Raw genomic sequence first — 25,308 nt, 5'->3', positions numbered from 1 at the left:
GTGATGATAATATTTAGGTAAGTAGGAACATAAACTAGGATGTCTTCTTCTTAAGCCTTTGTGCCCTTATGCTTTGGGATAGTAAAAGGGGAGATCCAGCCAAGGGGATAGAGATATTTGTGTGCCCAGCATAGCCCAAAAAATAATACTCAGGTGCCTGCCTATTTATTGAGGAAGATGAACCCCAATACTTTAGTTAAGTTTGAGAAGAACCCTTTTTCCACATGAGCCTGACAGTCCTCTTTCTTAAATTAGTCTGGCAAGAAATAGAAATTGAATATTCTTGATTGGGTGTTAGATGGTATATTCACTGAATGTCACCACTCATAAATTTGTCTCCACCTAAACATAAGAATCAAGTCTTATTTTTTTTTCCTATGGATTGTCTCTCTACTTTAGCCTCTCTTGAAACTTCATTTGCTCAGTTTTTCATTCAATAAGTATCGGTTGAATGTCTGTCCCCATCAAGCAGTAAACTTGGTGCCACAGGTATTGTGGTGAGGAAAAAACAGAAAAGGCGCCCACCCTTCATAGATCTCACAGGCCAGTGGGGGCATGGGCGGTGACCAAGGTTAAGGCCCCGAGCAGGCCTCACCAGGATTCATCATTAAAACTGTTCGAGGTGAATTAATACCAGGTGCTCTGGGGATGACTAAGAGGCTCCCTTCAGGGCCCAAGAAGGCATCCCGAGGAAGAAACATTCAAAATATGACATGTCAGTAGCAGTTACAGTTAAAGGAGGAGCAAAGGTCAAATCCCATTTTAAGTATTAATCCCATTTTGTCTAACTGTCTGTTTGGTCTGTCATGTTTTTTTATAGGCGTCAATATAGAAAGAGAGCCAAAAAAACTTCCCTGTAGATTGTAAATGTAAATAAAGACTTCAAATCCATACTAATCAAGAGCAGCCTTTCCGCTTTCAGAAACGTGATTTGTCTCAAAAGCATGCCGTGTTCAGATGTTAGATGCCGATTTAACTGGTTGGAAATGCATTATACTAGTTGAGCTTGTTGTTAATTTCATGTAAGCTGTAACAGCAGTTCTGCCTGACTAATGATAGATTATTACTACAGTAGCTCCTTTACAAAGGATTTTCTATGCGAGGTTGTTAAGTGACAGAACCTAGAAAGGGGCGCTTGAGATGTTCCCTTCCTTAGGCACTCCACTGTGGCACCGCACAGGGCACTGAGAGGGGCTTGTGGCTTGGCAGGTGGGATGGAAGGCTGGGGATCAAAAACTCCTGTCGCCTGGCCACACTCAGTGGGAACTCTCTGCATGACCTTGAGCAAATCCTCTGGCCTCTCCATCCTGTTGGGAGTCTTATCAGATGTGGATGCTCCATTTGTACAGAGGTGTTGGGGGAAATCACTAATGTGTTCGTGAAGGAATGTGAAGGTTCTTGATGACAGCATACAAGTTTCAAAATATGTCACTGGAGAAATGCCCTGGAATGTCTTCTTAAGCAGCAGATATCATGAGGAGAGGCACACCACACCAGAGTAAGGGTGATCTCTGAAAAACTCAGCATTTCCCCAATTTGGAAAACAATAATGATGACAGAAACTTTTAAAAAGTAAAAAATTACCACAGAGCTGCATTGTCATATACTAACTAGAAGTTTTCTGGGAGAATAACTCTTTTCTTCCCATGCATATGTATATTCTCTCAGGAGAATTGGGACGCAAAGCCCAAGACTCCGATTGAATTGTTACATGGGGTAACTTTTGACAAGCCTGTCATTTGTCCATTTTCTCTTCTGACCCAGTCGTACTCCGCAAGATCAGAGGGCAGAAGAGGATTAATGTCATTGTGCACAGACAAATACACAGTTTCTTTAAGAAAGAAATTCCACTTGTTGAAGTTGACTAGGAAACATGAAGCACTTAGCACAGTACCTCACAGTCATGCCTGGCATTTACACCCTGCCCTGTTATTAGTCAGGTGTCCTCAGCTCACATCCCCAAATTTAGTCTTCCCTTTCCCTAAGCGGTTAATCATGGTGCCACCCTGTAGGGTGGTGGGGACAGTGGAGAGGTGACCACACCATTTCTCTCCATGCAGAGATAGAGCTGGTTTGCCTGGGCTTTTTCCTGCTCCCCCTCACCTCACCACTGGGGATACAGTGTGAGCATGGGCTGCTGACACCTGTTTTGATGTAAAGTTTTCCTTCGGAGGGGGAGGTGGGTATGGGTGTTGTGGTTTGTGGGCCCACGTGTGATTTTAACTCGTCATCTTTTTTGGCATCCAAGCACGGGCTGTATACTAGGAGTTGGACTTGTTCTGTCCCTCATGAGCCACAGCAGCCAAATGGAGTCACGAGTGCATGTGGCGGCATCACTTCGGAAGCTCTCTCTGTACCTTGATGACAGTGGGAGCCAGAGCCGGACATTTCAGGAGGTAGGAGACACCAGCTACAGGTCTCTTCCCCAGGCTATCTTTTGTTTTCCTGTTGGTGCTTATATTCTACTTCTCATATTTTGGTAACCCTGAAGTTAAGTTCTTCCTCAACTGAAACAAGGATAAGGAGAAAATCTGAATGGCACACAACCTATATTAGATCAGAAGGTTTTCAAATGGTGCAGCTATTTAAATCAACTTACGCTTAAATGTGGCATATAGGATAAGAGCCTTTAGTGAATACAAATACTTAAGTCAGAATCACTAGAAGGCACTTTCCAAGAAGAGCTGCATTTTCTGAAGGAAGGTTAAATAAAGATTTTTAGAATTATGCTCAAGCCAGATGTAACTCTAAAAGATGGCCAGGAATAAGTTTAAGAAACTGCAGATTGAAAAGGCATTTGATTTTTTGTCAGCTAGCATGAAAAATTATTGAGGAAATTCCCTTTACCACACTTAATGAAAAGGTTTTTCTGTTATGGTGCAAAAATATGCAGAACTGCTGTTCGTGGGACCCAGTCTATGTGTGTTGACCGTGTTTGGAAGCATGTGTCTGTGCTGTGCCCAGGTGAAGCTGAATGGCCTGTGCTCTTCTTTGGGAGAAGCCGGGAACGACCTTGTGGCCTGGCCAGATTCTCCCTCTCATTAGAGCAGATTCTATTTTATCCCAGCCTGCCCACAAGCTATTGACGAGTACATAATGGCAGCTGTGTTTCCCTGCTTGGCTCCTCTGCTCTCAGCAATAGGACTTGTTGAATCGGTGAATTTCTTTGGGGCACACAGGGTTGCAAGTTTTGTTCTAATACAGGCACCACATTTCCATTTTTAAAGCAGCACAGAGCACATTTAAAAGTACATTTCTTAAAGCAAATGAAGAAAACTTTGCAACCGAGGAGCAATTTAATTAATAAACAAAAGAAAGGTTTTTATAACTGATATATCTGCTTTGATGTTTTGAGTTATAAGGCCTTGACCAAGCAGTTTTATTTTTTCTATTCTCTGGTATTTCATTATCCAGTTTCTACCTTAGAAACTGCTTCTTTTTCATGCTGCAATAACCAGTGGTAGGTGTTGAACATTTCTGCTTTATCTTAACGGCCTCTTTGCAAGGGAGGGTTTCATCATGAAAATTCAAGATAGCAGGGAGGGGGTGATTAACTTTGATTTGCAAAAATTGAAGCTCAAATAGATTGACAGTTCACTGGCTGAGTAACTTTTGGCCAAGTCATTTTAGGATATGCACCTGAGTATTCTGTTTCTACTCTCAACATTCTTTTTTATTTATAATTTGTTCATTTATTCATGTATTCTTTTACCTATTAAAATATCACCTGAGTGCTATGAAGCAAGTAGTATTATCTCTATTTTACACAATTTAAAACCCACATTTCTGGTCTACAACGTTCCACTGCCTCTAGTAGGGAATTTTCATGTAGCTGTGTTTCATTTAAATTTCCTCTCCAGCTTGGCCTTGATCAGTGTGTGTGGTGACTGGGAGCATTCACTAGTTACAGTCTGCTTCCGCTGTTGATAGGGGCTGTGGTGTGACATGAGGTGGTGAGGGAACTTTCCAAGTTAGATTCTGAAGACCTGCGTTTGAATCTCACCTCTGTCACTTGGCAGCTGTGTGTAATTGAACCTCAATGACCATATCTGTAACACAGAAAAACAACACCTCATTATCACATTGCTATGAAATATAACAGAAGTTAGGCAGCAAAACTGCCCCGTGTGGTAGGCGCCGGGAGAAGCCTGATTCTGCGTCAACTAAGCTGTACTCTTTTATTTTCCCTCCTGAAGAAACATTTTTCTGCTGTCTTTTCTCCCCAGGTCCTTGCCTATACCCTGAGCTGTGTATGTACATCAGCATTCAGTGCTGGCATTATTGAGGCTGCAGAGGCTGAAGACATTATGAACAAGCTTCGCCTGTTAGTTGAGAACCACCAGCAGGTCAGAATGTGTGCCCTGATTCTTTCTCTGTGGGTCTTGTGCTGCCGTGAAGTCCTAGTTTTAGCTTACTCTAATTAGATTCTAATGGGATATGTTTTGTGCCCAGAACTGGGGAGCTTCTAAGTCTTCTGCCACAGACATCTTTTCCTCTCCTTTTTATCATCTTTTGTAGGTATTTCTTTCTCTTTGAGAGTGTGTGATAGGCTTTTCTCTTTCTCCAGCTATTGCTCTGTATTTATAAAATCTGAAAACATGTGACTAGGGAGTTCAAGTTAGGTAAGGCTAGAAGTAAAAATTTGCAAAGATAAGAAGATGTAGAGGACTCTGATACTGGCAAACCTCAGCAAATTCAAGGCAAAGAATCTCTGCTCTTGACTGAATATGTAAAGGGCAGTTAAATACCTGTAAATTAGGTTAAGTACTCTTAAAATGTTCCCTCTGAAATATTCAGCTTTAAAAAGGAAGGAACTTTTGATATACACTACAAATGGAAGAATCTTGAGGACATTATGCCAAGCAGAATAGGCTGATCACAAAAAGACAAACACTGTATGATTCTCCTTAATGCAGTTCCTAGAGTAGTCAAAGGCATAAAGACAGAAAGTAGAATGATGTTCGACAGGCTGGGGGAGGGGAGAAGGGAGAGTTACTGTTTAATGAGGATGGAGTTCCAGTTTGGAAAGATGAAAAACATCTGAAGAGAGATGGTGCTGATGGCTGCACAATATGCATATACTTAACACCACTGAACTGTATGCTGAAAATGGTTAAGATGGCAAATTATATATATATTTTACCACAGTAAAAATTTTGAAAAAAAAAATGTTCCCTCAGATAACAGATGCTATAACATTTCCCCAATGAATTTTTTTTTTATATGTCTCCAAAGCCTTAATATTGGCCACAGTGGGTTACCTCAGGATTCACTGGGTATGGGCTTAAATCATATTGTACTGTTACTAGTTGATGGTTGTATACCTGTTCACTTATATTCTTAATAGGTTTTGCAACACCAAAATGTAGAAGTTTGCATATGCTGTGTTCATGTGGGGACATTTTCTCTTGTTTGGGAGTTGACTAAGTTTGTGTGATCTATCTTGGTATTTTTATCTGACCCCCTTCTGAGAATTTGGATCATTTGAGCCAAGTCTCTCAATAGTCCAGTATTATTTTCTTAAAATAAGCAACTCATTGGACCTGAATTCCTTGCAATTAGATTATAGTTTCTGTTGTAAACCAAAGACTTGATTTTAAAAATCTGAAAATCTCTGGTCTTCAGATGGCAAAAGAACATGTCAGTAGTAAAGGGGGTTTGCTGTATATAAACATTCCTGATCTGTGCTGTTCTTTTTTCTGACCCTGTGTTTTTGTTTATAACAGACATCGGGTTTTTCCCTGGCATTAGGAAACATAGTTCACGGTTTGTCTGTGTGTGGACATGGAAAAGCTGAAGACTTGGGCAACAGACTGCTTCCTGCTTGGATCAGAATTGTCCTAGCACAGGTAGACGTCACCTCCTATGTGTTATTTTATATTTTCACGAAGGAAAAAAGAGCTACTTTATTGGGCCATTTATAGGTGGACATATTGGACCATTTATAGGTGCTGCTAAGCTATATAGCATAGCAATAATAAAAAGGTAATTTCAAATAAAAGAGACACATGTACTTTTAACCCCTTATAAATGATACATCCTGTCATCCATTATAGGTTTTTTTTTAATTGGCTATTTTGTCAGTGTTTTAATTTTAACACAACATTGTGGTTCTGAAAAATAAAAAACAAGAAGCTATGTATGATCTAACGATGTTAACCTGTTACTTATTCAAGTCTGCTGCTTTTCTGGTTCAGTGATACAGGTTATGTTAACCCTAGACATTTAGTGCCATTTCGACTGTTTATTTCTCTATGATACAGTAGGTTTTATAGAATTCAGATGCAAGGACTGTTTTGTTTCCCTCTTGACATGTGGTGGTGCTTTGTTTTTAGGGTACTCCCACGATGGTTTGTCTGGCAGCTCTGCATGGCATGGTGGCCTTGGTAGGCTCTGAAGGGGATGTATTGCAGGTAAAAAAAAAAAAAAAGAAAAGGTGGGTGGGTGGGTGGAATAATCTAAATATGTACATAGCTACAGCAAGGGGAAAATACTCAGTATGTCAGTATGCTAAGGACAGAAGAATATATACTCATGGTAATGGTTATACTGGGCCTTTCAATGCTTGATATATGGAAAATTGCTCTTGGTCAAGAATCCTCTCTATACAGATTTGTTCTTTATTTTATTTGGTTTGTAGTAATTAAACCTAGTCACCTTATATAGCTTCCACAGAGTTCCCTGCGCAAGGAAGATGATTGACCTGAAAAACCTCATGTTGGGATGGGTATTTCTCCTTTTTCTTTCAGCTGAAGTCAGAAGCTATCCAGACCTCTCAGTTTCAAGGCAGACTGAATGAAGTCATAAGAACTTTAACTCAGGTGAGAGGAGGCATTTAAAATCCTTGGGTGGGAAAATAGATATTCCACTTTGTTGTCTTTTTTTCATGATACAAAAAGTCTTAGTTGAAAAATCAGGAAATCACTAGTTTTTCATGATTAGTTCAAGGGCCTTGAGAGTGCCTGTGACCCTGCATTCCCTGACAGCTTGCACTGCCTCTGCAGAAAAAGAAAGTTGGCATTTCTAAGTTAGCTTAAGTTGGCATTGGTTTTTCCCTTAAAAATTTAAACCTGACCCTCCAAGGAATGTCAGACCCTCAGGACAAGGAGAAATGGAAGGTGATCAAAGGGCAGGGCAGATACCTATGCAGAATGGTCAAGAGGCGCTAGTTCAGATAGCACTGATGTAAGTATTTGGGTAAATCATTGTCAGCATTATTCGTGGCTAGAGAATAAACATATTCATCTGCTAGGAAATGACTTGTATTTTATGATTTTTTTCCTTAAAAAATTATTGTGCTTATTGCATAAAATTTGCATGTACTGAGTGAAAGAAACTGGAAAAAATATCCCCGATGGTCGTCCCAACCCTAAAGCAACTGCTTTGGTTACATTTCTTTTTAAGCCTTCTTATTCTCTGCATAATTGGTATTCTTGTTATATATAGAACTTTGCATCCTAGTCAGTCAGCTAGCATGCTTGTCTTCATTCTGGTAAAAATACAGCTGGTTATACTACCTACTTTATAAAGGAGTTTTAGTGATGCTTGCTTTTAAAAGCAAACATAAACCTGTACAGAAGAAACACTCTTTTGCATGAATATGAATATTCTCAAAGAAGGAATTCTGCTAAACTTGAGCTTGAAGGAAGTTGGAAGAAAATCTAGAAATGAAAACTATATATTAAAAATGCTTATTATGAATGATAAAGCAGTAATAGAACATTCTTTAAAGAAGAAAACAAAATATCTCCTTTTTTTGTGGCATTTCAGTCTTAAGTAACTGTCGCCTCTTTACTTTGAGTTTTCTTTACACATTTTTTTGAAAATTCCTTTGAAGCTAATCTGTGAAACCTGAGACAACCACTAGTACCTTCTGTCATGATTGACTCGTTCGTTCATTCATTCATTCATTCATTCATTCATTCAGCAACACTTGATTACCTATGTGTCCCAGGAGTGTGATAGTATGTCTTGTCATAGAACTTCTCATTACATGTCAAACCACCACCACCTCATCAAAGATAGTGACTTTCTGTGAGTTTGGATTGAATGGAGTTTGGCTCTTGTCTGATCATTGAACTGTTACATTTTCATCCATAGGTCATCGGTGTGTCAGGGGTGATTGGTCTCCAGTCAAATGCTCTCTGGCTTCTAGGGCACCTTCATCTGTCTACACTATCCTCAAACCAAAGCAGAACCTCTGGTAAGACTGGAGGCACAGAACACTGGGGCTGGAAGCAGGGGTTGCTGACTGGGGGCTACGTACTTTGTTAAGAGTGTTCATCGTCACAACAACCCTAAGCAGCGGGTATTACCACCCCATTTTACATCAGAGGAAAATGGGCTACGGACAGGTTTCCTGACTTGCTAGGGGTCACATGGCAGTAATTGGTGGACCTGAGGTCTGCACTCAGGTCTGTTGGCCTCTAAGGCCCAGTGTTCTTCTCACTATTCCTCTCTGTCCCCTTAGAGAACAGGTTAGACATTGAGTCTAATCCCATATATTACAAATGAAGAACCTAAGGCTCAGAAAGATTACATGACACACATACAGAGTTAGTTTAGTAACAAACCCAGAAACTAGCAACCAGGTCCTTGAAGCTTGAAACAGAATTCTTTTATTTTACTAGATATAATCATAGTTTGTATAATATTCATATTTCATTAAAAGTCTCTTCATATATCAAAAGGCTGGAGTTCTTCTGGCCCCTGCTTTGAAAACAATGGAGTAAGTACATTTAAAGAATTTTGACCCACTGGCTCTCTTGGACCCAGGCCAGAGAGGGGTACCAAAGATTCCTCATTAAAACCTAGTTTTACATATTCCCTGGCAGAGAGTCTACAGACAGCATTACCATGAACACAGGTCACTGTAATTACTGTTTCCCTCACTTTCAGTCACTGCTTAGCAAGAGAAATAGGACATTGTTCTGTAACATTCCCAACATATTGAACTTTAGACAGCTAGAAGCTGTCATATTAAAATGGAAAAAAGAAAAATGTAGACTTAGTCATATTGGAAGCCTTTGGTAATGCTAGTTTTGAAGGGCAGTGCTCTCACAATGACCTGGTAAGATACCATGTTTATGTCAGGCTTTTGCTTCTGTGCATAGTATTTTAATTGTTATTAATACTGTGGGGCACACAGTTTGGCCTACATATACTCAAGCCAGGTCAAGAGGAATCATCTTATGCCCAGATTCTTTGGAACAAAATGATTGTATGTCTGGAAAAGTACAGCTAGTTTCTGATGGAATTTTCCAGTTGAGCCATTTACGGCAGTAAAAACCATCTCCTGAAACAATTGTGGGGGACTGGGAAGAAAAGAATTTAGGAAACTCCCAGGACTCAACTAGCATAAATGTCACTGCCTCACTGTTCCAGGTCAGCAGCCACATCTGGTTATTTGTCCATGTTGGTCACTCAGAGGTCCCCACATTATGTAGTAAGAGCCTAGCGGCTGTAACACTGATCATTGTATTTACATAGCTCGTGTATCTGATTCAGGATGTCCTGAAGTAGGCCCTAGCATGGTGGTCTCAGCCTAGAAGCCCAGAAGGCTCCTTGCAGACACTGAGGGTCCCTGGATTGGGGCTCGTTGATGTGACAATGTGGAAAGGATTTTTTTTAACCACTTCACTTAAGTTTTCATCCCCTGTGATTTTTTTCCACCTCTACTAGGTTTGCCACCGTTTTAGATTTGCTTGCATAGCCTAAGTGATTACTTCAAGGCTGGTCACTTAATCTAATGGGATTAGTTGAAAACCACGGAGTATTGTGCTGAGATTAATAGCATAAACATCTCTGCTTTGTCGCTGGGTTGATATGGCAGCATGAGATCATTATCTTTCCTTCATTAGTCCTGCCAAGTTCACTGGTTAATTTGATCATTTTCTGTCTCCACAGTTCCTACTGACTATAGCTATTTGCCTGAAAGCAGTTTTATTAGAGCAGCCATTGACTTCTTCATTACAGGAGGAAAAAAAGGCAAGTGAGCACATTTCTTGAATTTTATTATTCTTTCTACACATTAAGGTTGTGTGCCCAAGGCTTGCTTCTGTAGAATTAAACAATAACAAGTTTGAAGGGGTGAATATTTTCTTCTGTTAGACCGTCTTTGCAATAGAGATGACCAGGACGCCAAGTACAGTAAGTGGTATGTAAATATACAAACTCTTCACGCTCTTGGAATCACCATACCTGACCTTGGAGGGCTCTGTGAAGACATAACCGTCCATGCGGCCACTTCAGATGTATAAGCACACATGACTTTTCCTGTCAATTTCAAGTGAGTGTGACCTACAAGGAGAAAACATGCCTGGGGGTAATTCGTATGCCAGAACCTGACTTGGAAGTAGGTCTTCTCCCTGAACCTTGTATGATCACTCCAAGTTGTTGGAATCACGGTTCTAGTTCATTTTAGTTTGTGTTCTCTTTCTCTGCAAGCATTTGTTTCTTTGTGATTCCTTGCTGCTGCCTCCCATGTTAGAGCACAAACAACTGAACATAGAGATTGTCTTCTGTTTTTAACTGGAGCCAGAATAATACCATCTAAGTTACTTAAAAAATGCTCTTTAATGATATACACATCTAGTATTCAGTGCTGTGAGGAGCCACTGAACACATTATGGCTTAGGAGCCAGTTTCATATAATATTCCTTCATTGATATTTGCTAATTTTGTTCTTCTTTGGGCTGGTTAAGTCAGTGTAGGCAAAACCAGTGCCTGTATTACAACGAGACCATCCCCATTTTAGAAAGAAAAAGTTTTCAAAATTAAAATGAGGAAATTTGGAGGAAGCAAATTCAGTTAATGGAAGTGATAGAATAAAATCTTACCATTGAAAGGAGTGTTAAAGGTACGTCATTTTCCACTGGGCACAGTAATCCTGGAGCTTCTAGATCATAAAGTACTCTAGTATCTTGAAGATGAAAGCTTTTAGTTTCTGAAGTTTTACAAACTGTGATATGATGCTAGGGTCATGAGTTGGCGTGATTTGCTTTTACATAGCCTCAATAAATATTGATGTATGGTTATATCATTGTTGTATATGATATATTTATATATAAACATGCCATATATTACAATATAGTACACAATGTGGAGTAATTGTTTGGATTGCCATAAATGAAGTCTGTTTAAAATATGTATTATAATAGATATGGCTTCATTCGGAAGAAATTTTGTTCTTACTAAAGGAGTATCTGAAATTTCCATGGCCAGAATAATTCCAGAAATATTTTTGCTCTATTTTTTTTGTTAGTTTGCTCTCTGATATTTTATAAAATTTTTAAATGATGACAATGTGAGATATTTATATGAAAAATAAAATTAAAAATCTTAAAATCTAGTGGAGGACTCTTTTTCTTTTTGAGTAAAATGTCATTTTTGGCTCCCCAGATCTATATTTCTTGGCAGAAGTGAATTGTTTCTGAATTTGGAGGGAAATTCTTGATCAAATGTAATATTTTCATGACTATGCAGTCATGGCATAACAGGGAATGTTCTGCCCTACAACTGAAAAGTCAGGTGGAACTGGCATCAGTGATGTTGTGTGCAATCTTGCTAAAAAAAGTTATGTTGCAGTAGATAAATGAACTATTAAAGAAAGCCATATTACCAATCAGATTTTTGCCATTTTCAGGTTGTGGGAGAGGTCTGCCTATTGTCAGGTTTGTTGACTAGACTCAGAGTAAAATCTATTCAGCCTTTACACATTACTAATTATGACCCCAAAGGAGTGGGGGCCGTGGGAGGCTGACCTCCGCCTCGGAAGCCCATTTACAAAAACAAAACCAGACCCTGCTCTATGGGTCTAAATGGGATGGCCAAACGCGGAGGTGTGCATGCCAACGAGTATTTTCTTCTTCAATATGCCCAGCTCATTTGAATTTTAATAACTCCCTTCTGCAGCAGCTTTTGAGTTTAAATGTCTGGATGTCACTCACCAGAACCCATTGGGGCTGCTGATAGGAAGAACGACAACTTTGGTGAGCTCTTTTGAGGAAGAAGTGGCTTTTGAGAATAAAAATCACGCTGGGCATAGGCAGAAGAAAGAAAACTTTAGGGGTAGCCTGGCTTCATTGCGTCTATATGCTACGTAATAACTCATTAGAGGAAGAAAAATATGTTGAGTTATCCCTGATCCACACTTACGCCAGCCTGAGATTGGACATCATGATCTCAACTTGAGCCAATCAGATCTGAGATGGTGAATATATTAATCTGCTTTCTAATGCTTAAGGCTTTTCTCAGTTGAATGCTCATGTGAAAGAGCACACAAGGTGTTTACTCTTTTATACGGGCCTGTGTTTCAAAACCGTACCATATAAATGAGATTCCTTCTAGTTTTTAAAGGCTTCCATTAATAGTTTTGAATATAACTGGGTTTTGCTATAATTCGTAGCATTCTTCTTCCCTGTTAGTACTAGCCTTCTTCTAGCAGGCGTATTATTCCTTAACCTTTTTATTGTCTTTATCTATTCCTATGTATATTTTTTTTACTATGCTAGGCTTAAAATTTGTTCATAATATAATTCCTTCTATCATGGAATTATTTTTTCCCCTTAAGTGCTCAATTTTGACTAGGTTTTGCTTCTTTTCTATTCATTTATCCATTTTCCTGACTTCTGATCCTTAATTTTTTCCTCAACCTTATAGCATATTCAGATTTCAAGATTGTATCTACTTCTTTTATAAACCATTTAAAATGCACTAAGTACTTAATAAAAGTAATAATTTCTTTTTGGTATTAATGTGAGGTATTTTTACCTAATAATTTAAGATTATTTTTCTTACTGTTCTGTTTCAGGGAATGTGACTTTCTAAACTTGTATTGTTCTGTATGCTTTAAAATTCACACTAAGAAGTATAATTTGAGGAAACTGTATTTAAACCCTTGTAATAACGTCATTACAAATGGTATTTCCTTCTTGATATGAATTCATTGGTCAGTGATGTGTATGTGTAAGTATTGGGCTTAATATGCATAAGCCATAGGTAGGTATATTCTCAAATGACCATTTTTGGACTGTTAACATGAGATAATAACTGTTGACAAGTTTAGCCAAAGGAGCAGAATTAGTGAATTCTACATATAGAATAAACATGAAAAAGCTGTCCTGTTTTTCTGATGAAATTATGTTACCAAGATTGTGTTAAAGTATTTTATTTAGTAATAGTGTACTTATGTAATTATTTTAACGAATATGATTAGAAATGAATACATTTGTATAACACTAAGTTCAAAAATGATATAGAGAAAAAAAACAGCTCCCTGTACTCTCACTGCATGGTAGTTAGCCACAATAGATATTCTGATATTCATCCTCCTAGGTATGTGTGTGCGTGATGTTGTATTGAGTCATACAATTTATATTATTTTGTAGTCCAGTTTTTAAAAATTAACACTTCTTTGTGTAAATAGACAAAATCACCACCCATCTCCTCCAAAAGAGGCTTGGGGGAAAGTATGAAAAGAATTCCTGCATCATTTTCCTAGACATGTGTTAATAGGATATATTTTGGGAGTGTTTAATTTCTATTTTTTGGTATAAATGAAAATATTTGAAAGGAAAAAAGTCACCAATTATCCCATGATTCTCTAACAGCTATTATCATTTTTGAATTTTACTTTTTAATTCATTGCTTTTACGCTTATACAAGTTTTACATGTTCCCAAGCATGCATATACTTTTTATCTTTTAACTTAGTATTATAAATATGCCCTTATTCTCCATAGTTACAATTTTTACACATAAAATATTCCATCAAGGTGAATCATAATTAATAACTTCCCTGTTGGTTATTTAAAATTTTTCTAATATCTTTATGTAGCTTCCTCTCTTCTGCATATAGCTTTCCTTAGGATAAATTCTCAACAATTTACTAATAGGCAAGAGTCTGAAGATTTGGTGACTACAGGGGTAGCATGGCCTCATTCAAAAGGATTGCTCTTCAAAAGGATTGTACCAGATTTCAGTGTCTCTGTGCTGTGTGAATATGCAAAGCGGTGCGTGATAGCTGTTCCACGCATGGGAGTCAGTCCCTCCTACTTCCTTGCTGTGTAACTTCAGGCAAGCCACTTACATCTCTAAGCCATAACTGTTTCCTGTAAAGTGAAGATATAATGGAATCTTCTTTATAGAGTTTTGTAAGGATTATGAGCTTATGGGTCACTTTATGTAACAGTGCTTACAAAAACCTGACAGGTATAAAGTGATACCTTAAGATTGCTTTAATTTGCATTTAATTGCCAGAAGGAATGAACATTTTTGCATGTATTTACTATTTGAAAAGGTTTTTTTTGTGAAACTTTGGACAGTTTCTTTTAAAAATTTTACCTCTTTTCTTTTTATTTTGAAATAACTTAAAAATTACAAAAAGGAGAAAACAGCCATAGAACTCCTGTATTGCTTTCATCCAGAGACCCTATTTAAGTTTCACTGTCAGTGCAAATGCTGTCTTTAGCAGAAAAAGAATTTAATCCAGAATTTCACACAGTACTTTTTTGTCACATCTCTTCAGACGCCTTCAATCTGGTGCAGTTCCTCAGTCATTCTTGTCTTTCATGGCTTCAACATGTTTTTCTTTTTTTTTGAGAGGGCATCTCTCATATTTATTGATCAAATGGTTGTTAACAACAATAAAATTCTGTATAGGGGACTCAATGCTCAATGTACAATCATTAATCCACCCCAAGCCTAATTCTCGTCAGTCTCCAATCTTCTGAAGCATAACGAACAAGTTCTTACATGGTGAACAAGTTCTTACATAGTGAATAAGTTCTTACATGGTGAACAGTACAAGGGCAGTCATCACAGAAACTTTCAGTTTTGATCACATATTATGAACTATAAACAATCAGGTCAAATATGAATATTCGTTTGATTTTTATACTTGATTTATATGTGAATCCCACATTTCTCCCTTATTATTATTATTTTTAATAAAATGCTGAAGTGGTAGGTAGATGCAAGATAAAGGTAGAAAACATAGTTTAGTGCTGTAAGAGAGCAAATTTAGATGATCAGCTGTGTGCCTGTAGACTAAGTGTTAATCCAAGCTAGACAAGAGCAATAAAACATCCACGGATGCAGAAGATTTCTCTCAAAACAGGGGGAGTGAGGTTCTAAGCCTCACCTCTGTTGATCCCCAATTTCTCACCTGATGGCCCCCCTGCAACTGTGCCTGTCTTAGGATGTTCCTCCCTTGAGGAATCTTACCCGTCTCTGGCTAACCAGGCATCTTCCGGGGCCATACAGGGAAATGTAAAGTTGGTAAGTGAGAGAGAGGCAATATTGTTTGAAAAGCTTAGCTTTTTACTTCTTTGCAGATTTATGCCCTGTGGCTTTTATGCCCAGTATTTGTCTTGAGGTATCTTTACCACTTGGAAGAATTATGATACTCGGTAAATTCGATATGAGGCACGAATTCTATTTAAGGGTTGTAATTAGGAAGGAAGAAGAAAAGCTATAGGAGTAGCAGATGGAAGATAACATGGGAAGATTGATTATTTCTTTGACATATCTTCTTGTAGAGTAACTTAAGCATGTATAGGTTTTAAACTACTAATTAAATTGCATACACACATTAACATAATAGGAATACAGTTACATAACCAAAGCAGACCTATAATTACCAGCCATCTCCAGTGAAACCAAGAAAACCAGTTAGGCACCCTAGGCATTTGTGAAAACTTATCTATAATATGGTGGATATTGTCCAACTGAACTTGAACAGTCTGAGAGAAATGAGACAAATTAAAACAACCCATTCCTGGGGACTGTTCACATCCCATATGTTCTTTTAACAGTAGATAGTCTGTAGTCGTAAGATTTTGGAGCACTACAACTTGCACTTCTCCTAATTCTTGGTTGAGTTCCAACAGTATAGATCCAGTCAAATTTGTTGTTTTACTGTATGCACAGGCCAGCTTAGATATCTCCTTCTTCATTCCAATGGCAAGTCCAGGAACCGGTGGGAAGAATGCAGCTACAACTGCAGCATCACCTGGATCTTTGTTGAGGTTTTTTGATGATCATCTTCTGGTATGACTCTTCCAGAGAGTGCTGATGTTGGAAGTTCTTCTTCATATCGTATCTTAGTTCATTTTCTGGGTAGCCAAATTAGGCTTTGATCCTCTGTATAAAAACAAACAGACCCTTTGCCCACACTTTGATATATGCCCTTTATACCATTGTGTAGAACTTATAAAATGTTTTAAGAGGAGAAACCAGTTATTTTATGCAGCACTCATCTCTTTGGGGCTCATGTAAGTTCCTCATGTGAGTCAGGCAGTCCTCTTTGGCAGGAATACCCCAAAAAGGGAGCTCTGCTCTTCCCACTGGCTCCCAGCAGGCAGAACACCACATCTGTCCCTTCACCAGAAATGCCACTTCTGATTGCTGGGGTAAGGGGGTATCTCCCAGGTTTCTCCACTGTAAAGTTTTTATTTTCCCTTTATCATCAGTAAATATTTTGTGTGGAGAAATTTTGAAACTTTATGACTATCCCATTTTCATCCTACTTTCATCCACTGGTTTTATTATCCAGTAATGTTTTCTTGCCCAAATTAACTGTTCCTGTGATCACTGCCAGAAGGTGATTCTTAAAATTGCATGATTCCACCTATGTTTTTTAGTAGGCATTCTACTAAGGAAGACCTGCACCCTTCCTCCCTCCCTGCCTTCATTCCTTTCTTTCTGTTACTGGGGACCCCTCAATTCCAATTTTAGTTAACTGTATATTATGCAATTCATTATTGTATAATATATAATTATTCATTATTTTGATCCTCAAATTGTTACAGATAAGATCAGCAAGCTCCTCCTTCTGTTGGCTCTTGTGTCCTTTTGACACAACCCCATCATTCTTTGAGAACTTCCCTTCTTGTGGCACAAGGGCATGTTCCAGGCCTGTGTTGTGTAGTCCTGTAATAGCCAGCTCGCTCAGGTTCCTTTTAGTGGAGAATGATACTAAGAAGCTAAGACATAGGTACAAATTATCTCCTGCTACTCGGGTAATCACTCTCCCAGGCCTTTCTTTTTGGTGGACATAGTTAAAACTACACACAGTCTCTCTCTCTCTCTCTCTCTCTCTCTCTCTCTCTCTCTCTCTCTCTCTCTCTCTCTCTCTCTCTCTCTCCCTCATCTATACCTACTTCTGTGTCTAGCTATCTATATATATATACTGAAAACCTAAGTTCACACCAGTATCTCCAAGTCTAGTTTAGCCCCATGGGATTCATCCTACCTTTCCCTCTTTTCACATTTGTAACTTTCTTCTCTGATGGTAGGAAACCTGGCACCCATTATTCTCAATGATTTGCTGAGTCCCCCTGTATGTAAACAATCTTGTGTCCCCACTGGGCCACAGCCACCCTGCTTGGCTGCCTTCTGGGTGCTAAGGGGCCCAGGGATGTTTTGTTTCTGATAACTCTGAGGTACTTGGTCTTAAGACAGAATGTCCTACCAACTCTTAATACCTAACATCAGAATCATCAACTGTATTCAACAGCTGTCTTGATTATAGAATGGTTTCTGGCAGGAGGCTAAGCATCTCTTAGTCCTCACAAATATGCCATGCTGTAATTATTTCTACCTGTGTTTTCAAAGAACTTTGTCTGGAAAAAGACTGCTCATCCTTTCTATCCTGGTTTAAACATCCTTTCCTCAGTGAGAGAAGAGGGAGGATTCCTGGATATGTCAGAGTAGATTTCTTATGGGATACTTTCTTACATGTTTTCCATAGAACTTTACATATATGTAATTATTTGCCTAAATCTTTATGGGTCTTTGTTTTAAAGTCTCTCTTTCCCATTACAGTGTAATTTCCTCAAAGGCAGGAAAAAATCTATTTTATCCTAAATGCTTAGAAAAGAGTACTCGGCATGTAGTAGTTTTCAAATATTTGTTGATCTGCAGCTTTAAGCCTATATATGTGCTGGATAATTCTAAGCTAAGTTGCTTCTAAACAACACTGAAGAAGGAGAAAGTAAAGTCATGTCCACACTCTGCAAATGAAGTGCTGGTGATAGGGAATACATACACCACTGGCTGTTCACCTGCTTGTTACCAGACTTTTACTGTAACAATTACGCATGTGCATTACGGCAGTGAAATCTGATCCTCTGTGTAGCCAAAGTATGTGTGATAATGGGTCCTGTTGTAATGCATTTTGTTCGGATATGCCATTTATACCAGGGTTCTTTTGAGGCTGTCAAGTGGATGAGAGATTTAAAGCAACTTTGTATCCAGATTTTAAAACATCTGGATCCTTTTAACAAGTACTTGTAGGCCTTCTCAGTTCCAAATCCATTGTCTATAAAGAATTCCAGTATTTCTTTTTATCTAAGGCCCTTGTATGAAAGATAAAGCAGTATATTAAGGGACCTGACCATTCCCATTGCCTAGATTTGGATTCTTGTGTCCATTGTGGAAGATCTCTGGAGAAGGAACTGACTCTGTTCTCCCATTTTGGAACTCACTCTCTTTCCGTGCCTCCCCCCAAATACATGGAGCTGCCAAGTATTTTCTCCATTCCTAACAGTTACTGTAATTCCTTTCATTGCAGTTAGTGTCAGAATTTGTTACTTGCAAATATGGTGGAAAATCTGCTAGTTAAGCTGCTCGGTACTGATTCTCTGCCCTTTTAGAAGTGGAAGATTTATTGCATTATAGCACATACTTGATTTTCAACCCTATGCTCCATTTACAAATTCTCCTTGTTTCTGACACCTGCTTGTATATCAGGTCAGTTCTAAAGAGTATGGGGGCAACATGTAAAGTACATAGTAAAATGTAGTTATTGGTAAAAGTTCTGTGCCCTGTCAAGGGAGAGCTCAATATCTAAGCAATAAAACATCTGTAAAATGTCATATTTCCACTGGTCCTGGTGTTAGGAAACAGGTTGAATGGCTTTCCTGATTTCCCTCAATTTTCTGGAAACCACAAGATTTCTGTAGTGAATTCTTTAAAAGAACCTGTAATAAATCTTACATAATTTTGAAAACACTTGATCTGAGAAAGTTTTTTAATAAAAATATGCTTATAAATGGAAGTTTTTCAATACAGAATTATTTCATGACCCAAATAGAAAAGTAATTCTATGCATAGATATTTACTGTCTGCCAGTTCATCAGGCCATTTCCATAAATAATGAACCAAAAGGACCACAAACAAGCAGCTTAACTTTTGTCTGTGAAATGAAAGACTCCAATTCGTAACCAACATTGTATAAGGCTGGTTGCCACGTATGTGTGTGATCAGTACAGAGTTACGTAAATAGCCAACCAGTTAATTCTTATAACATTATTTGCATTTTTATCACCTAATTTTTCCTTGACTGTCCTCTCAGTAGAATATAAGCTCTGTGAGTATAAGGACCTATTCTGTCTGGTTCAACACTGTCTCCACTGGTTGAACAGTGCCTGGTGCCTGATAGATACTCAATTAATGGTTGAAAGAAGGAGCATGTTACATAAACATGAGCAACTTCTTCATGAACGTATCTCCCCAAGCAAGGGAAACAAAAGCAAAAATGAACACATGGGACTACATCAAACTAAAATGCTTCTGTACAGCAAAGGACACCATCAGTAGAACAAAAAGACATCCTACAGTATGGGAGAAAATATTCATAAATGACATATCCGGTAAGGGGTTCATATCGAAAATATATAAAGAGCCACGCACCTCAACAAACAAAAAAGCAAATAAGCCAATTAAAAAATGGGCAGAGGATCTGAACAGACACTTCTCCAAAGAAGAAATTCAGATGACCAACAGGCACATGAAAAGATGCTCCACATCACTAATCATCAGAGGAATGCAAATTAAAACCACAATGAGATATCACCTCACACCAGTTAGGATGGCCAACATCCAAAAGACAAATAACTACAAATGTGGGTGAGGATGTGGAAAAAGGGGAACTCTCTACACTGCTGGTGGGAATGTAAATTAGTTCAACCATTGTGGAAAGCAGTATGGAGGTTCCTCAAAAAACTCAAAATAGAAATACCATTTGACCCAGGAATTCCACCCCTAGGAATTTACCCTAAGAATGCAGCAGCCCAGTTTGAAAAAGACAGATGCACCCCTATGTTTATCACAGCACTATTTACAATAGCCAAGAAATGGAAGCAACCTAAGTGTCCATCAGTAGATGAATAGATAAAGAAGATGTGGTACATATACACAATGGAATATTATTCAGACATAAGAAGAAAACAAATCCTACCATTTGCATCAACATGGATGGGGCTAGATGGTATTATGTTCAGTGAAATAAGCCAGGTGGAGAAAGACAAGTACCAAATGATGTGATTCATCTGTAGAGCATAAGAACAAAGCAGAAAATGAAACAGCAGCAGACTCACAGAACCCAAGAATGAACTAACAGTTGCCAAAGGGAAAGGGACTGGGGAAGATGGGTGGGAAGGGAGGGAGAAGGATAATAATAGGCATTATGATTAGCACACACATTGTTGGGGGAAAGGGGCATGGGGAAGGCAGTATAACAGAGAAGACGAGTAGTGACTCTATAGCATCTTACTATGCTGATGGACAGTGGCTGTAATGGGTAATGTGGTGGGAACATGATAATGGGGGGAGTCTAGTAACCATAATTGCTCATGTAATGGTATATTAATGATACCAAAATAAATAAATAAATAGAAAATTGGTTAGTATTACTGAGACCTTAAATGTGTTGTTTGTCTCTTACAAGGCACCAGTTACTGTCATATTTCTGTGATTTATTTTCAATGTCAGGGGTGGTATACTTAATTCTATTTTTAATAAACACCAAATAAAACAATTTTTATATTTAAAAAAGGAATGTGTTTATGAATATGTTTACTTTTTTGTCAAAATTCTTATTGTAAAGCAGTTTTTACTTCCTGGTAGTATTTCTTGCACTCCTAGCATTACATCTCAAGATGAAATAGAAATAAAGCTTCAGTTGCTGGTAATACAACACAAAAGAATGGCATGTGCCTTGAGCTTTTAACATTTTCAAAAAGCAAAAAAGTATGTGTTGGCAGGGAGAAAAACATCACTGGAAGGCACACCACTGATTTTACTTTCCTGAGATGGCAGAGGCAAAGGTAAGGAGGTAGGTTAGGTGGTGGCTAGTCTAAGAAAACATGCTGATTTTTGAAACCACTCTGGTTGGACATAATAGTCTAAAACATAAGAGAGAGGCCTGAATTAGAAGTATGAGTTTACTGGTCATACAGTAGTCTTACAGTAGTGTGTGCAACTGTGAGAGTAAATGAACTCAGGCAGTGAGACTCAGAAGAGGAAAAACAATAGAAGTTTAGAAAAACATTTACTTCAAGAATGAGAGCACGATACAGCTTTGGATGGAAAAGTATGGAAGGATTGAAAAAAAAATTCCCTTTAATTTGGCATTTGCATAGCAATTAAAATTTTTGTAGGGGCAGTTTAAATGGAGTGCTGGGTCCAATAGCTAGACAGCAATTATGTTAGAGTGCTTTTTATTAGAGAATAGTGACACTTTATTAGAAAGCTGTGTCACTTCAACTGACTCAAAAGTTAAGATATTTATTGCAGAGATTCTCATGTTTCCCAGAAATCTAAGGGAATAGACTCTACTCCTAATTTTTCACCCCTAAGTATGATGTTAGCTGTAGGATTTTTGTAGATATTCTTTATTAGGTTGATGAAGCTCCCTGTTTTAGGTTTACTGAGAATTTATATCATGAATTGGTGTTGGATTTTAGCAACTTTTGATTTAGAAAAATCAATCAATGTGATTTTTCTTCTTTAGTTTAATGTTGTGATAGATTATATTAAATGATATTCAAATGTTGAACCAGCCATTCATACGTGGGATAAATCCCACTTGGTCATGGTGTATAATCTTTTATATAATTCTTATCTAAATTATTTATTAATATTCTATACATTGTTATCTGTATTATTAATATTTTTAGATATTAATATTTTTTAATTATTAATTTTCTATGTTCATGGTCTCTAGGTTGCTTGTTATGTCTTTCATTTTGGTATTAGTGTAGTGCTGTCTTATAGAATGAGTTAGGAAATATTAGCTGTTTTTATCTTCTTAAAGATAATTACTCTGTTTAGAAAGCTGGATGAAAAGACAGGAGACAGTGTAGGAGACAGTTAAGTGGCAATGTGGAATATTCCTATTCAGACAAGAGGGAGATACTAGAGGCATTTAAGAGAGAAAATAACAGAGCGAGCATGGTTTTGAACAAATACGGTTGAGATAAGAGCACAGAATTGAAGGATTGACTGCAGTTAAAGATGTGACACCAAATCCTTTAAAATTGGAAGGAGAAATATGCATTTTCCACTATCATGATGTTATTGAGGTGTTTCATTATTCTTTTCCTTCCCGCTGCAGGTCCTGAATCTGTGCCTCCTTCGCTTCTCAAAGTCGTGACGAAGCCCATAGCAGCTGTTGGAGAAAGCTACCAGTACCCCCCTGTGAACTGGGCTGCGCTCCTCTCTCCACTTATGAGGCTCAACTTCGGTAAATATTAAGTGTTTCTGGGTTTTCAGACTCTGCTTTTAGGATGTGACCTGAAGAGAAAAATAGATTCTGTGTCATGACTCGCAGTAACTTGCTAGACCTTTGACATCTTGAGCTTTGTCTTCTTGGGTGGGACAGCTGGGTCACTTTCACGGAGTCACTTTATAAATAGCTGAGAGAGGGGAGAAGGAGGCCTGAAGACACAGACCAGAGGGATTCATCAAACAATACCTGACCGAGCTGTGCACAACACTGGGTGTATGTACAGGTCTCAGAAAGCCTGGACTGGTGGTCATCAAACTGCATTTCCAGAGCCCCAGGCTTCAGGAGTACTCCCAGGCTGCTGCGTTAGTTTTCTGCCAATGCTTGAGCAACGACTTAGTGTCTGAAAGCACACGAATTATTGTCCCATAGTTCTGTAGAGCACGACATGCAACCTGGTTCTCACCGGGCTAAGATCAGTGCACTGGCACAGCAACATTCCTTCCTGGATACCCTAAGGGAGCGCTCAGGTCCGAATGTCCCCCCAGGTTCATCCGTCAAAGTCCTAGCCCCCAATGTGGTGGGGCCAGGGGGTGGGGCCTTTGGGAGGAAACTAGGTCATGAGGGTGGAGCCTCATGAATGAGCTTTGTGCCCTTATGAAAGAGGCCCAAGAGCTCCCTCGTCCCTCCCTCCATGCAAGGACATAGCAAGAGGTCAGCAGTCTGCAACCCAGAAAAGGATTCTCACCAGAACCCAGCCGTGCTGGTACCTGATCTTGGACTTGCAGCCTCCAGAACTGTGAGGAATACATTGCTGTTTATGAACCACCCAGTCTGCAGTGGTGTTATTGCTGCCCAAGGAGACTAAAGCAGGAAGAATCCATTTCCTTCTCTTCTCCAGCTTCTAAAGGCTGCTCACATTCCTTGGCTTTTGGCTCCCTTTCTCCATCTTTGAAGCAAGTAACAGAGGTGCTGAGACCTTCTGACACTGTCTTCCTGATAGTTCTCTGCAGCCAGGAAAGATTTGCTGCATATAAGGATTCATGTGATTAATGGGACCATTTTAATAATCCTAGATAATTTCCTCTTCTCAAGGTCCTTAGCCTTAGTCACATCTGCAAAGTCCCTTTGCCATGCAAGGTAACATAGTCACAGGTTCAAGGGTTTAGGATGTAGACATCTTTGGGGGCCATAATTCTGTTTACCACGGATACTTTGTGGTGAGAGACAGAGGGAACGTACACCACAGCCTCCTTTATGGAGCTAGCATATGCAAGTTTGACTTCATATACTTGTGCCCACCTCCAAAAAAAAGGGAGGGAGAACAATTTTAACAGTGCTGTGTGTGTATTTGCCATGAGTGCTCCATTATTTACAGTAGGGTGCTTGCTTAATATATACAGAAAAATTTGTACTGTACTATAATTTGTTTTTAGTTTAAGGAATAAGCAAAGATGATTGTGAAAAATAAGCAATTTTTCACTTAAATGCTTTCATTTGAATCTAATCCCTGTGTAAGATATGATGTCACCATACTGTGTTTCCAGAGATTTCATTTGAAAAATATGTTCTCCTGCCCGTTCCTGCGTTTGTGTACTATATTGAAAATGTTTACCTTTTAGTAAAAGTCCTCAGAAAAAAGAAAAGGTCTGGTGGGGAATCTACATCTTCTGATGAGGATCAGATTACTAAAAAGACTTCATCACTGGAGAATGTGGCTACATCTTTAAGTCCTTAAGACCTAGCCAGGTTGTCTGTGTGCTGAATGCAGGGGAGAAAGGAAGGAAAAACAGAGATTTTTTGCTAGAACTTTCTCATATTTTTGATAATACAGTTGCCCCTTGAGCACCATGTGTTAGGGGTGCCAAACCCCTGGGCAGTTCAAAATCCATGTATAACTTTTGACTCCCCGTAACTTAACTGCTGATAGCGTACTGATGGCTGGAAGCTTTATTGATAACATAATATATATGTATGTATATGTATTATATATTGTAGCCTTACAATAAAGTAAGCTAAAGAAAAGAAACATTTTTAAATTGTTGCAAATCTCCAAAAAATTTTCCAATATATTTACTGAAAAAAAAATCTATGTCTAAGTGGTTCAAACCCATGTTGTTCAAGGGGCAACTATATTTGAGTATTTAGGTTTCTCTCTACCTAGGAGAAATTTCCCAAGCTGGTTGAAGGCCCCTGGCAGTTCTAATGCTTGGTAATCTGATGCCAGTGGGTACATTCTTTTGCCTCATAACAAAAATTCTCTTAATACGCCCTTTGGTTTACTGAAGTTCTATTACCTGTAGCTGTCACACCAGCAGGCACTTTAGATATTGGCAGAAAGAATGCAGACCTCAATAACATCCACCTTCAATTAAAGAGAATTAGGATATGTACGAAAGCTTAGAAGAAAAAAGTGCTTAGTCAGGACTGAGGCGAAAAGATTGAGGAAATGATAAGATGGCTTTATACTTTTCTCAAAGAATTAAAGCCTTCCAGAAGAGAAGAATAACAGAGATGAGATCATTTAACTTTCAATCAGCTGGTAAACTTCTAAGGAATCTAAGAAGGTAAAACTTCTAAGGATGTTATAGAACATGTTTTGTTTTGTTTTTTGCTTGAAACGTACTCAAAATTTTAACATCTTCACTAAATTTCAAATCTTTAAACAATCTTGCCCTATTCTTCATCCTTTCTGCCAATATCTAAAGTGCCTGCTGGTGTGATAGATTTGAGATATTGAAGCCTGAAAATGAGATAGAGAGGCAGCTACATTACAGCTATTCTTACCTCTTTTCTCTC

At 38.5% G+C, this 25,308-nt stretch overlaps 1 protein-coding gene across 7 annotated transcripts in view; it reads left to right on the top strand.

The window, feature by feature from the left end:
• FOCAD (focadhesin) overlaps positions 1-25,308 on the top strand; it is a 347,741-nt gene that overhangs the window by 306,744 nt on the left and 15,689 nt on the right. For all 7 annotated transcript variants that reach the window (XR_012127690.1, XR_012127692.1, XR_012127691.1 and 4 more), the window contains 8 exons: positions 2,249-2,396; positions 4,227-4,346; positions 5,727-5,849; positions 6,336-6,413; positions 6,750-6,821; positions 8,101-8,203; positions 9,907-9,987; positions 22,399-22,527. Coding sequence is in view for 4 of the 7 variants with exons in the window: in XM_073228431.1 (XP_073084532.1) it covers positions 2,249-2,396; positions 4,227-4,346; positions 5,727-5,849; positions 6,336-6,413; positions 6,750-6,821; positions 8,101-8,203; positions 9,907-9,987; positions 22,399-22,527 (854 nt within the window). In the remaining 3 variants the exon portion in view is untranslated. The remainder of the gene's footprint in view (positions 1-2,248; positions 2,397-4,226; positions 4,347-5,726; positions 5,850-6,335; positions 6,414-6,749; positions 6,822-8,100; positions 8,204-9,906; positions 9,988-22,398; positions 22,528-25,308) is intronic.

The sequence above is a fragment of the Manis javanica genome, chromosome 2, assembly GCF_040802235.1.
Source record: "Manis javanica isolate MJ-LG chromosome 2, MJ_LKY, whole genome shotgun sequence".
NCBI lineage: Eukaryota > Metazoa > Chordata > Mammalia > Pholidota > Manidae > Manis > Manis javanica.
This window is presented reverse-complemented; position numbering and strand designations above follow the sequence as displayed.